Source organism: Micromys minutus, assembly GCF_963924665.1.
Source record: "Micromys minutus genome assembly, chromosome: 27".
In the NCBI taxonomy this organism is placed as follows: Eukaryota; Metazoa; Chordata; class Mammalia; order Rodentia; family Muridae; genus Micromys; species Micromys minutus.
This window is the reverse complement of record NC_137962.1, coordinates 28,107,582-28,121,475: the sequence shown is the minus strand read 5'-3', so window position 1 is coordinate 28,121,475 and position 13,894 is coordinate 28,107,582. Positions and strand designations below refer to the sequence as shown.

The following is a 13,894-nucleotide window of genomic DNA, read 5'->3' as shown; positions in this document are numbered from 1 at the left end:
CTGAAAGCCCCTGAGCAGTCTCTTTGTGCAGCATTGAGAAGGGACATGGGCAGTAGGGAAAATAGGTAATCATCTTTTCAAAAACAACTGAAAGCCATGCAGATTTCGAAAGACACCAATGTATCAGTATTTAGATTTTAGTTAGACTAAATGCCTTTGAACACCAGGGGGCGCCTCAGAGCGACCTGAGCTCAGTAAAGAGCCCTCTAGGCTCCTGCATTCCAAAGGCATCACAATTATTATCATCATTATTATTAATTATTATTTGACTTAACTGATCCTGGGTCCCAGATTTTCCTCAACATTTTCATGTAATCCTGGAATGTTCTTTTATAAACAGAAGACTTGCTATTTCTTATTGGAAGTTGCAAGCCTATTGCACCATAGCCCAGTATCTCCAGCCTTCATTTCAAATAACAAATCCCATGTTTTTATGAAGCAAATGAAAATGTAGCATGTGCTTCAGTCCTTTGCCTCATTTGTTCTTTGCCTAAGCCAGGAAGGAATTCTGGGTCTGCTTCCTCAGGAGGCTGGTAGGTACCAGTACCTGCTAATCTTCCAGTAGTACTAAATGTAATGTTAAAAATTGTATGAAAAAAAAAGCCCTCTTTAATGAAAAGAAGAATAAATATGTACATATTACAATTGTTATTTCTAATAATTGTTAACATGTGGCTATGACCATAGGGGTAGCAACAAGTAATAAAGCCATGTGTCACTATGGTTTCTTAGGTATTAAGCTATTAGAATGACGCAAAAGAAACTTGTTCATTTTATGAATCTGTTCTTCGAGATCTGCTCTGATTCAGTTCTTTCTCAGAATTCTCATATAGTTTCTAAAGCTTCCTGTGATTCAGGATGTTCAAACTTTTATTCCCCTTGCTATCTCTTCTCAGGATGAGACTGTGCTTCCTCTACGTCCCCCGTTTGTCAGGACAGGATCAATATATACACAGAAAGTCCACTTTTCTCCTCACCTGCACATAGTGTCCCTCCATGAGTTCACAGCTAGCCTAGGTTACACAGCGAAAACTTGTCTCGATATTGGTCTGTCAATACTATGTCTATTTATGTATCTATCTATGTATCTATCTGTGTATCTATCTGTCTCTATATGTATCAATCTATGTATCTATAATCTATCCATGTATCTATGTATATATAATCTATTTGTCTGTCTGTCTATCTATCTGTCTATCTATCTATCTATCTATCTATCTATCTATCTATCTATCTATCTATCTACATATCTTCCTATCAGCCAATCTATATCTCCATACCTCTGTCATATCTCTGACCATGTTTTATTTTTCATCATTTTTATCAAGTCTTTAATTTTTATGCTACAACTTTGATCCAGTATCTATAGGGAATTATAAGAACATTTCCCCTGAAATAAGAGTCTAATTATATTTGAGATTCCCTCATCTTTTCAGTTACCTGTAATGTACGTCTCCGCTCTGTGGAGGCACAGCAGGGAAGGTCTTTATGAGTGCTTATTGGGTTCCTTTGCAGCCTTACTGGGCGCCATGTTTCTTGTCTGCACTGTAACCAGGTTGAGTTCCACATTCTTCTACCCTTTTGCTCACAAAGTTTTTCTACAAGGATTTGCATATATGCCATCCCTGCTCTACAGCTCAGCTCCTTCATGGAGAGTAAGCAAGCGAGCATCCCTTACATGTATTTGCATGTGCTCGTTTGGTTTTGGTTTTATGAGTTAGAAACACATGCTGTAGCAAGCCTGTGGTCAGGCTGGTCTTGAACTCTGCTTTTCCTGCCTCTGCACCCTCAGTTCAATTGCATTTCTTGCACACTTACCCCACGTAAGACTTTGATTCAGGCAGTGAAGAAGGACAGGCAGAGATTTTTGTGTGCCTGAGGTTAAATAAAGCCTGCCTGGATAGAGCCCACAGTGCTACGTGTACCTTTCTACTTCTGCGTCCTCAACCCCTGACACTCACACTCTGTCATCTTAGCATACCCGAGCACCGTCTTTTCCTAGATTAGGACACTCTTCAGAGCAGACTTACAATGATGGCTTTGTGTCCACGAATGAGTGAACCTCATAGATGTCTAATGCATATTTGCTGAAGGAATGAATGCTTTCTATTTTTAGAGTAATATATTCAGGATTAAATAAATTTGACTTTAAATTATAAAGATAGGAGCTCTTTAGTGATTCTTATAATGATGATGGTTAAAGACAAGTTAACTGGGTATAGTTTTTGTTAATGAAATATTTGACAATACTTATTCCCAAACAATGCTTTAATTCACTTGTCTGAATTATTGCCACTGAGAAATGATTTGTGGTTATTAAAATTTCAAAAGCTTTTTTTTTTCTTTCCTATTACAGGGTATTAGAATTACACTTTTAAGATTAAATTCTATAATTAAATATTGTAATTAAAACAGATAACCTTGATCTTCGAATGACATGAGTTTAAATTGACTGTCTTCTAGTCCCACAAAGGTATTCTGAGGAAGCCTGTACTCCGTCTGTAGCAGAGAGAGGGATGGGTTATGGAGGTTTGGGGTGACATTTGGTGACATATACTTAACTTTTTAATTCTTAATCTCTTGGCTTATTTAAGACAGCTAATGGCCTTTCAGTAAGCCCTCAGTAAATTTTCCTTTCTACTGAATTACTAGTGTTAAGGGCAACTTCATTAGTGCATTTATGTTGTTGATCAGCCCAAACTGTACATCCTGAAGTTAACAGATCCAGTGCCCTGTGTGTCTTGAGTGTACATCCTGGAAGAGACAATCAGCCCAGTAGTTGATAGAGTGAAATGACGCATTCTCTCCGGGCTGTCCCACAATAGAAAGTTCCAGACACGGCAGCTGTCTGTTCCTAATGACCCAGCGATGATTGGTAGGAGGTAACGAGGTAAATATGTTTTAATATGATCTTAACCAAATCCCAAGCCATAAATAAACAAAGGATTTTAACAATCTCCATTAAGTTCCAGGAAAAAAGTGTCCTTTCAGAGAAAGTCATGCTACCTGTGAAGTTCATACACAGGGAAAATCAGAAACTTAAAGATTTCTCCTGAGAGGTGGTAATAGTTATTTAGCATTTAGGAAAGAAATCGTGAGTTTCTCCACCATGTTTGCAGAGCGGATAATACTTGGCCAAGATTAAAACATGTGTTTTATATTAAGCAATTTTTATCATTTGCTCAAAATGCCCAAATCCAGATACACCTTGTTCCCTCTCACACTCAGATTTTGTACTTCCTAAGACAATTTTTCCTTCTTGACTGTTCAGATGCTCTTTTTTAACTTCAACACAAAACGGATTAGCTTTACTGTAGGTTATTTTCTCAGGGTTGGGGATAATATCTAGGTAAAAGCCTACAATTTGTTTTTATTGAAAAGAAGAAAATATTCTTAAAAACCTTAGAAAAAAGAGTAATCAGAAAAATGTAAATAACAAGGGTAAGTGATATCATTTTAAAAACTAAAGAAACCAATTTCTACATAAGTTTCAGAACACCAAAACAGATAAGTGAAAGTTATAACAAGAATTGGGCCTGTAGTGAAATTATGATTACTCTTAGTTAACTTCTTGGTTTCTATCTTTTGGCCTTGAGCAATCTGCCCTCTCCCTTCTATTTCCAAGTACTAAGATTACAGGCATCACCAAACCAGCTAATGTATTTCAATATTTAATTTAATTTTTAAACATCATCTTTGGCTGGTGGGGGAATTTAGAATTCATTCTCAGTAGTTGTGGAAGTATGAAGAGAAACTGTCCTCCATTTGCTGTGTTCATGGCTGTGTGCCCATGGTTTTGTGAACATGACTGTGTGTTAAAGCTCAGCTCATCTACCATGCTAGATGTGTTAGATTTTGGGAAGAAGCATCACCGTGTTTTGTCGTATTTGATCTTTACATTTGAAGTCTGTTGACAGTATATATTTCAACTTCCGTGGACAAAGCTAACATAGCATTTTCGATGTTTTGCAGAAAGAACCTAACATATCGAAAAGGAATATGAGCATATTACTATAGCAGGATTGATAAGACTTCCTGTGTGTTCTCTGGCAGATATCTCCACTCGGCCATGATTATTTACCGTGATCTGAAGCCCCACAACGTGTTGCTTTTTACCCTGTATCCCAATGCCGCCATCATTGCAAAGATTGCAGACTACGGGATTGCACAGTACTGCTGTAGGATGGGAATAAAGACGTCAGAGGGCACCCCAGGTAGGAGAGCATGTTTATCACACCCCCCCCCCACAGTGGATAATCAGTGCCCTCAGCGGTAGGTGTAAGAAAGTCAAAACAGATATAGCGTGTCACCGTAGGAGTAGATGCTTACCGTCTCAAGAGTGATGGGCACTGCATTTTTATCTTCCAATTTTCTGGAATAACAACACACCAAAAAATCAACTTGTAATTTTTCTATGCCAAAGACTGAGCTAAAAGGAGAAGTTACTTAATACCATTATATTTTTAAAAGCTCGATTCCTCCCCCCACAAATTACAATGCCTGTTGTATTTTTTGATCAAAGTGAGTGCCTTCCCTTTTATTTATTTCCGCCTGTAGCTGCAAGGAGGGTGTGCATCCACTTAAGTATGTCAGAGTGCACACTGCGTGTAAGTGTCTCTGGCTGTTCAACTATGATGGAGATAGTTACTGTTTCTTTAATACTTGCTGTGTACCAAGCAGGTCCGTCAGAGCCGCATTTCTTATCTTTATACTGAGTCTGTATGTTTGATATTATCTTCTCTTTTGTAAATGGAGATATTGAGGCTGAGTACGTTTTTGTCTTACACTAAATATCCAAGATAGTAATTCGATTAATTCAGAGATAAACAAGGTATCTGACTATGGCCCCTTCAGCTGTCTCCTTCACCACATACTGTGTTAACATGTGTTTGAAACGACCTCACTGTTCAATCTTAACTTTCTAAGGTAGAAAAGCAAGATAGCAGAAGTGTGCATAGCAAGTATTGGTCATTGGAAGCTTGGAAAACAGTATTTCCAACTAGGAAAAATGGATGTAAACAGTGTCCTTTTGTAGGCAGTTCTGACACATCTCATGTGAGGTCCCAAAGAGACCTGGTATGTGAGCAAAAGTGAGGACATGGTGGCTCGTCGATGTGGTTGAGGAGAAGGGTTTTGTTGTAGATATGAGGGAGAGCACAGTCCGAGTCTCTGGAGCTCAGACTGCACATAGCCAGCTGGAAAGACTCGGCTATGAGAGGAGAGAGAGGGGAAGAGTGAGGAACAAGACGGGAGATGGGGAAGAGGAAAGGGGGGCCAAGGGAACCGAAAGAACTCATAGGAACCAAGAAGCCTAGAGAACTTGTAGTCAAAATGGCTGAGTTATATTGGAATCAGAAGCTAACAGAAGGGAAGCAGAAGCTTGGGCCCTGAGCTGAAGAGGTTCAGGGTAAGATGCAGGGTTACCAGTGCTGGGAGGAGCCGCAGGTACTGAGGGAGACTTGTCCTGGGTCTCTTAGGAACCTCAAATATCATATGATGCTAAGGTGGACCGGTTCACTTAACCAGTTCTTTCTTTTCTTTCTCCTGGGTGGGCACCTCTCACTGGAGCTTTGTCTACTCATGTGACAGTGGTTATCTCTGGGTTCTGGTATGTGCTTCTGAACTTGAGTTTTACTGCTTCACCAACCAATCACTGGTCTGGGACAGTCAACAGCCATCAGCATGCTTCACATATGGAGCCTTTGAATTTTTCTGACTGACTTCCTGGCTTTTATTTAAGCCAGACAAAATAAAATCTATTGCCACCAGATTCAGAGACAACCGTAGAACCCTGTCCCCTTACAATCCTCACTGATGACATTCAGTGTCATAAATATGAAAGAAACTTTCAACAACAACAAAAAAATCTGTTTTCTGCTACTTGCAGTTCTCCAAGGTCATTCACATTGTGTGGGTCCATTTCTTGCTGTACCCCCAAACTTTTATTTGCTATTACTTTTATTACAATTACTGTCTCTAAAGATTTCTGTTTATCCCTAAACTCTGACCTAAATTTGCAAAAACAACATCCATCACCACAATCGCTACTCGACGTTTTCTTCCCCAAATCAATCATCTTGTGAAGAGAAAAGTTCCTTCACACATGATTTTATTTTGTTGAAATTTTGTATTCATGATCTACATTTTGTAATGTGAAAAGTTTCAGTAAAAGAAATAGAAGCAAGTATTACCCAGATATTTTATATGGGTGTATTCCATACTAATGGACATTCTATACTTCTGGAACAGTATGTCACCCTGGGTGTTCATGTATGAGGGATAGCTATGTCTTTACAGGTCAGTGAGGAGTGCAGACATTTTTGGGGCCTAAGCAATGAGGAGGGCTAATGATTAACCATTTCCAGGAATGATTCCATACAAGTCCCATTGCTATTTCTCATCTACAACCCAGGGAGTAAGATCTGAGGGCATGCTAAAAATGACTGGATGCAAACTCAGGCAACCAATGAACAGGGGCATCCCTAGCCCAGCACTTGTTCATCCCAAGGTCAAAGAGAGAAACAACTCACTTACTAACAGGGACAGCATTGCCATATGCCATTGTCTACTTTGGGAAGAGTAAATATGAGATGGCTCCACCCTTAACTCCACCATGGGTTTCCTGTTGAGAGTGACAATTAATTCTGTCTTCCGTGACAACTGCAGGATTGCCCGGAGTGAATAGTGACTGATGGTGTCAAGTCTGTCAACATCTATACAAATAAAACAGTCCCTGGGCAAATTAAATGTTCTCTAGCTATTCATTATCATATGTTAAGGGCAAGGTTCAACTTGTACTACATTGAAGGGTCAGTAGAAACTCATTGGGGATTTCCAAGAAGAATCTCAACAGTTTCAAAACGTAGGTACCCCTAAATAGGCAATTGGCACTATTTGACTATACTAGGATCATGTAACTGAAGATATTGATTCTGGAGAGGTGAAGATAAAAATGAAAAGTATTTTCATAAATATTCCTTCCTTTTAGTATTCTATATTTATGACTTTCCTTTTTTACTGTTTTCTTCCCCCCATGATTTTCTTAATCTAACTCTTTCTCCTTCCCTCCCTTCCTCCACTCTTCTTTCTCCTCTCCCCACCCATTTCTCTTTACTTATTTCTTTGTTGAGAGAGGCTCTCATATCATGTAGTACAAGCTGGACTGAAACTGTAGAGCTGAGGATGACCTTGAACTGTTACTCTTGCCTGAATCTCCAGGGCTGGGATTGCAGTTGTATCTACAACTGGAGATCTGATCGTGGGCTTTATGGCTGCTCTGCTAACTCTCCAAAAATGATCTCTATCCCCTGCTTGATTGTCATCACCAATAATTGTAAAAAGTTCCAAAGAACTGAATGGTTCTGACCAAATGGGTGCACACTTGATGAAAATGTATAAACCAGTCAAAACAACATCTCAAGTCTCCTCTTGATTTAGAATTCTGTGGTTGAAAGTTATATTGGAGAATTTACAAGAAAAAAAAAAAACACAAAAGATAGTGTTCAATAGGATCCAATTTAATACATGGAAGTATGATTCAATAAATATCCAATGGGTGGGTTGGTGAATAGTAGCTTGGAAGTATTTTAAAACAACCACCAAAATTTCTTTTAAATTCTAAGAATGTAAGCATAAAGATTGTCAGTGAACTATGTGGGTAGTTTGTAGTGTTAAGAACTTTTGACTTTGATTGTGTCCTTATATTTAAGAAAGCATATGACACAGGGGCCAGTGAGAGGGCTCAGTGGGTTTAGGTGCTTGTCACCAAACCTGAAGACCTGAACTGATACTCATATGGTGGAAATAGAGAACAGTCTCCTGAAAGTTGTCTTCCAACCTCCACACACATACTGTGGCATGTGTCTGCATTCCCCCAACACAAATGAATAATGTAAACCCTAAAATAAAGAAGGGGTCACAGCAGGTTTTATGCTATTGGTAAAATCTGTTAACTTGGATAGATGTATAAGTCAAATGAAATGTTGCAGAAAGTATCTGCAAAATGCTATTTAAGGATTTGCAATAGAGCTACTGTGACATTTTAGACATCATGCCATAGTACGTATGGTTTATTAGTGATGTGTTCGGAGCTCCTAGTTGCATTACATTTTCTTAGCTCAGGATGTTACTATGCTATTCCAGTCATGCGGATGTGGAAGTTACCTTTTGTTCCCTGTGATGAAATTCCTCAGAAAAATCTGTGTCAAGAAAGATATGTTTTGGCTCCCAGTCGTGAGAGTCTCACTGCTGCTGTTGGTTTAGGATGAAGTTAACCAAAATACATATGGGTGCACTCAGCAGAGAAGTGCATGCCCACTCTCTTGGAAGCCAGGAAGCAGGGAGAGTTTGGAGGAAGAGAGTTCGGAGATAGGATAAACAGTTAGTTGACTGACTATATCCAGACATGCCTTAGTTGTAGATTCCTCCACTTTTGAGCAGCGAGTTTTAGTATAAATCTATCAATGCCTTAATCCATCAGTGAGGTAGGAGCCCCTCCTGATCCATTACCCTTTAAACACTGCTATATTGAGGAATAGGTTTTCAATTCATGAATTTTTGAGGGACAATTCATAGCCAAACTATAAAAACCTAAAAATATCCTTGTCTTAAAGAAATACATAAATATTTTTAGAAATATATATCTATAATATTGCATATCCAAAGCTTATGGTTTTAAAAATATATATATGCTTATATATGTATGTATATGTATATATTTATATATAATATCGAAGGCAATGCCTCTTAAGCTTTTCCCACTCATGGCCCCTTTATGTGCTAGAGATATTTTTTGTGACCCAAGATATATAGGCACATAGAAGAGTTATACAAATCTAATATGTATTGATAATAAGTAATGATGAATTCAAAATTAAAACAATCAATTGGTAAGTATATAATCTTATAATTCATTACAGATAACAGCTCACTTGTATACTCACGAGATGATATATGCTTGCTTGTCTAACACAAGCAAGTTCAAAGATACTAATTTTATACATGATGAAAAATGGAGTTAGAACATATGACATCTTTACTTTCTTCAATTAAACCATTAAGGAATCAGAAGAGTGGAATCCATTGCATGTACTACACAAGAGTAGAAATCATTGCACATAATAGTGTTGAATGGAGCAGAAGTGTTTGGGGTGTCAGCTCACGATAGCATTATGTAGCATGTGCAGCAAAACATGCATCTTGTACATTCAGAACCAGGGCTATAAACCTCCACAGTGCAACCCAATCAGCTTCCAGAAACACAACCAGCTTCATTTTGCTTCTGAAAGCAATTTTGTCCTTTGCAAGGTCAGAAATCTTTTACTGGCAACTGTGAAGATGAATGCTTCACCTAAAGTACTTGCCACACAAACATGAAGACCGGAGCTTAGATCTTTGGCACACACAGAGTAATGTTAGGTGTGCTTGCGCATACCTGTGACCTCAGGGCCAGAAAGGCAGAGCAGAAAGAGAAGTATCTGGGGATTTCTAGTCTTAGGAAACAAAACAAAAACCAAAATGTTAAGGGTACCACACATAGACCATGTGTGTTCCTAAGCATGCACACATGCATGCATATGCACACAGAATTCTTTTTCTGTTTTCCGACTAACCATGACCTTACCTCTACTTACACAAATCCACATGGGGCTGTGACCCACAGTTTAAGAAGTTTGGTGACAAGGGCCAGATTATAGCCATTGGTAAGGTAGGAGCTGTCAGTCAGGTAGATATTTGGTGTCCCTGTGCTTTTTGTTCCTCATCCTATTGCAGCCTCCTGAAGAACTACGGAGCCTTCCATTCAGCATTTCTAAACTGTCCCTTGAAGGCTGTGGACTCATACATTGTGGGATCCCCTGGCAGAACATTTTCATTACTATAAGGTTCATGTGTGTTACTAAAAAATCTGCAAGTATAAAAGAGGAAAATGAATACATGTGGTCCTTTTCCTGATGTCCTATGTTTCTCATCAATAGTTAAGCCAGCAGAAAAGAGGAAGAACAGTCCAGCTGCAGCCCTATCTAACTTCCACACTGAACCAATGTGCAGATTCAGTGATCAGAACAGCACCCGACCCCGTGTGTGTGTGTGTGTGTGTGTGTGTGTGTGTGTGTGTGTGTGTGTGTGTATGTGTGTGTGTGTGTGTGTGTGTCTGTCTGTCTGTCTGTCTGTCCAAGTATCTTACAGCAGCGATGACATGGTCTGACTTAGGCACCATCCGGCTCCTTGGCCTGTTTCTTAGCAGTTGGCCTATATGTGGCCCTAGTGTTTACCATATTTATTTCTGTATCTGTTTCCTTTTAGGGTTCCGGGCACCTGAAGTTGCCAGAGGAAATGTCATTTATAACCAACAGGCTGATGTTTATTCTTTTGGGTTACTACTTCATGATATTTGGACAACTGGGAGTAGGATCATGGAGGGTTTGAGGTTTCCGAATGAGTTTGATGAGTTAGCCATACAAGGGAAACTGCCAGGTAAGTTCCTTTCTTATCTACAACAAAGATTTCTTTTCTTGATGTCAGAATGATCATTTGGAGTTTGATGACTTTGGCTTCATGCATAGATCTTCTTAAATTTTTTGATACAATAATAAAGATTACATGAAAAACCTAGCTATTTTAGGCTTAATGAAATCCAAAGTAAGTAGTGACATGTTCCTTATTACCTTGAGAGGACATTTGGGAAAGGAAAATTACTACTGGAAGCAGGCTTGTGTTTGTAGTTCTGATAACAATTTCAGAGTGCATTGTAGCTTCGGATGTTTTCATTTGCTTTGAACAAAATAATTCATATTCATGAAGAAACTTTTAATAATTTATAACATTCTTTTGCTATAAATATTAATGAAAATCAGCAAATGAGTACTTAATGAGAGAAGCTTCATTTTGAATGGGTGTCTCCTGGCTCCAAGGAATTTCATGACCTTTTATGTGTTCTTGACTATTATTTCATCTGCTAATACAGAATTATGTAGCTATTTCTAATACTTCCTTCTCCCCCAAGATGTGCTTCTGAGTGGGCACACAGGGCTTCAGTGGGCACTATGGCATCAACTACCCTCTAGGAACCTTTAAAGACTTGGGAGAAAGGAAATTGATTATTATCAAACCCAACCCAGATGCCACTTGACTCTCTTCCTTATATACCTGTTAGCTTTCCAGTATAAATGCCCTGGCCTCTGTTGCACACCCATTTGAAGACTGGCAGTTCTAAAGAAAATATTTAATTCATGCAGACCAACTGCAGAGACATGGCTCTAGATGCTTGCTCTCTGAATATTAAAGTAAAGGTGGTTTTGCAGAGGCTGTGTATTACATGAGCAAAAGTGTTTTCAAAGTCTCTACACAAATATCAAATGAAAATGTCTTTATTCCATTCATTTGATTTTTGTATTTCTTTTTATACCATAAAAAGTCAGCGGATTTTTTAGTTGTTTGTTTTGGGGTGGTGGCCGTGAGATCATTAGTCCAGGGTGATGTTAAATCTTGCTGTGTAGCTGAGACTAACATTGAACTTTATCCTTCACCTACCTGCTGACTGGTAGAACTACAAGGATGAAACTCTTTGGTGATGGCTCTGCTGAAGATGAGGTTGTCATAACCATCTGTGTCATAGTATAAACTTAGAATTATGGATCAGAGTTTCCATTGCATTTTTGAACTCACATATTTTGGTAGTAAGCATATAACTTTTGGTTTGTTTAGTGTGCTAGAAAAATAATCTTTATGTTTCAGATCCAGTTAAAGAATATGGCTGTGCCCCATGGCCTATGGTTGAGAAGTTAATTACAAAATGTTTGAAAGAAAATCCTCAAGAAAGACCCACTTCTGCCCAGGTATACTCATGCTAAAATTTTTTAATAGTTTGTATTAAACATAATATTCTTTTGTATACTTATAAACATATGCATATAATTTTCAAATATACATTCAAACACATAAATTAACATATGCATATACAGAGTTAAATGTTATGTTATATAATTATATATGTAGTGCTAGTTATGAACTATAATTTTTTTAATCCCTGACATTCTTAACATACACTATAATCTCAACACCCCAGGAGCTACTATAGTTGATGGTAGGTACATATGTTCACATATTTCTTTGTGTATGTACCCATTATTGCTGATATGTATAGTTACACACATGTATGTCTTTTTATGAAGTTTATTTTTATTGTTGTGTTCATTTTTCTATTCAATTATCTACTTACAAATTACGTGTGAGAAAAACAGCCTTCATATGTTATTCTTTCTTGGATATCAAGAGTAAAGTTTTCTTTTTGATTTTATGTGACTTCCTCTATTGTTTCTATTAGCATTCCTTCTAGGCTTTGCCCCACACTTACATGGCAATATCCAGGCATGTCTGGCTTACTATAAAAGGGACTTTTTGCTCCCTTCCTATGGCCCCTCTCCACCATCACCCCCATGTTTCTAGCTGGCCTCTCCTCCTCTTTACTCCTCTCCTCTTCTCTCCTTCTGTCTCTTTCTCTGTCTCTACTCCCTTCCCAACTCCCTTTGCAATGCCCTAAATTAACTCTATTCTATAATATACCCTTTGTATGGCCAGTACCTCAGGGGGAAGTGATACCTCAGCATGGGCCCACTGAGGCACCCCTCCCACCCCAACATACCTGGCTCCACAAAATATATCCTTGGCTTTCTCTTTTTATTTTATAAAACATAACAGTTTCTCCTTGGGGATATTTATGAACATAATGTCTTTATTTTTATTGAGAACATATTTAACATCTTTTGATGCTGGTTTCTTCTTAGGTCACCTTTTAAAAGATCCTTTCCTACAAGGTTATAAAAATACCTAGTGTTTTTCTTTGCTTTGCTTTAATTAAAACTTTAGCTCACTCTCATCTCCTAAGCACTTGGTCCCTTTTTGAGGAACAAGGGATTTCCTAGTTCTTCCTAGGGAATTCCCCTTGGCTTTTCCTTTTAGTGCATCTCCAGTTCCTTTTGACTCCACTGTTTCACAGAACCTCTATCAGGGACCCAAAACTGCCACACTAGGTTGGGACTTAGGTAAGAGGACCTTTATCTTCCTTCCAGCCCTTCATTCTGGTATTTCCAGACTTAGTCTTAGTCTTGCTACAGCTTGCCATAGGAACCTTTACCCCATTCCTACTGCTGTGCTCCATGGATTTGCTCATGGCACCGGGGTCCTTTAATTCTCCTCCACTGCCTTGCTCACCTGTTGTTTTTAGCCCAGCTCCTTTGTTTTGTGACTCCTCACAGGCCTTCAGAACACGTATAAAGAGGGAACGCATACTCAGCAAACTTGGCTGAAAGTTGGAGACCCTACAGCCATTATGGTTATCTCAACTCACATTGAGCAACAGCAAACAAAGGATCGACAGCCTATCCAACAATGTTATCTACAGCAAGAGATACCCAAAACAAACAGACAAATATGAAAAACCAAAACAATATGCCTCCTCCAGAGACCAGCAAGTGTATTGTGTTAGGACCTGAGAAAACAAGTTTAGCAGAAGTACGATGCAAGGATTTCAAAATAGCAATTATAAATATGTACAGGGACCTTATATAAAATATTGATAGCTATCTCAATGAGCAATGTAAAACTACCAACAATTAAATGAAATAATAAAAAATTTCGAGAAATAAACATAGAATTTAACAAAGAAAACCCAAACTGACATAAAATTGGAAATGAAAAACTAAGGATGTCAAAATCTTCAGAGGCAAGACTCATCAATGGATTAAAAGATGTGGAAGAGAGAATTTCAGGTTTTGAAGAGATAAAAGAAATAGCTCAAAGAAAGTCTTTTTATGTATTTATTTATTTATTTTTTTATCAAATTAGAAAAGAAACACAGGTGCAAAACATCCAGAAAATTTGGGACACTATGAAAATA

At 38.3% G+C, this 13,894-nt stretch overlaps 1 protein-coding gene across 1 annotated transcript in view; it reads left to right on the top strand.

The window, feature by feature from the left end:
* The window catches only part of LRRK2 (leucine rich repeat kinase 2), a gene marked incomplete at its 5' end in the record, with an annotated part of 130,195 nt that overhangs the window by 102,543 nt on the left and 13,758 nt on the right, over positions 1 to 13,894 (top strand). Inside the window, 3 exons of the mRNA XM_080939254.1 lie at positions 4,054 to 4,214; positions 10,303 to 10,473; positions 11,734 to 11,834. Of these exons, the coding sequence (XP_080795380.1) occupies positions 4,054 to 4,214; positions 10,303 to 10,473; positions 11,734 to 11,834 (433 nt within the window). The remainder of the gene's footprint in view (positions 1 to 4,053; positions 4,215 to 10,302; positions 10,474 to 11,733; positions 11,835 to 13,894) is intronic.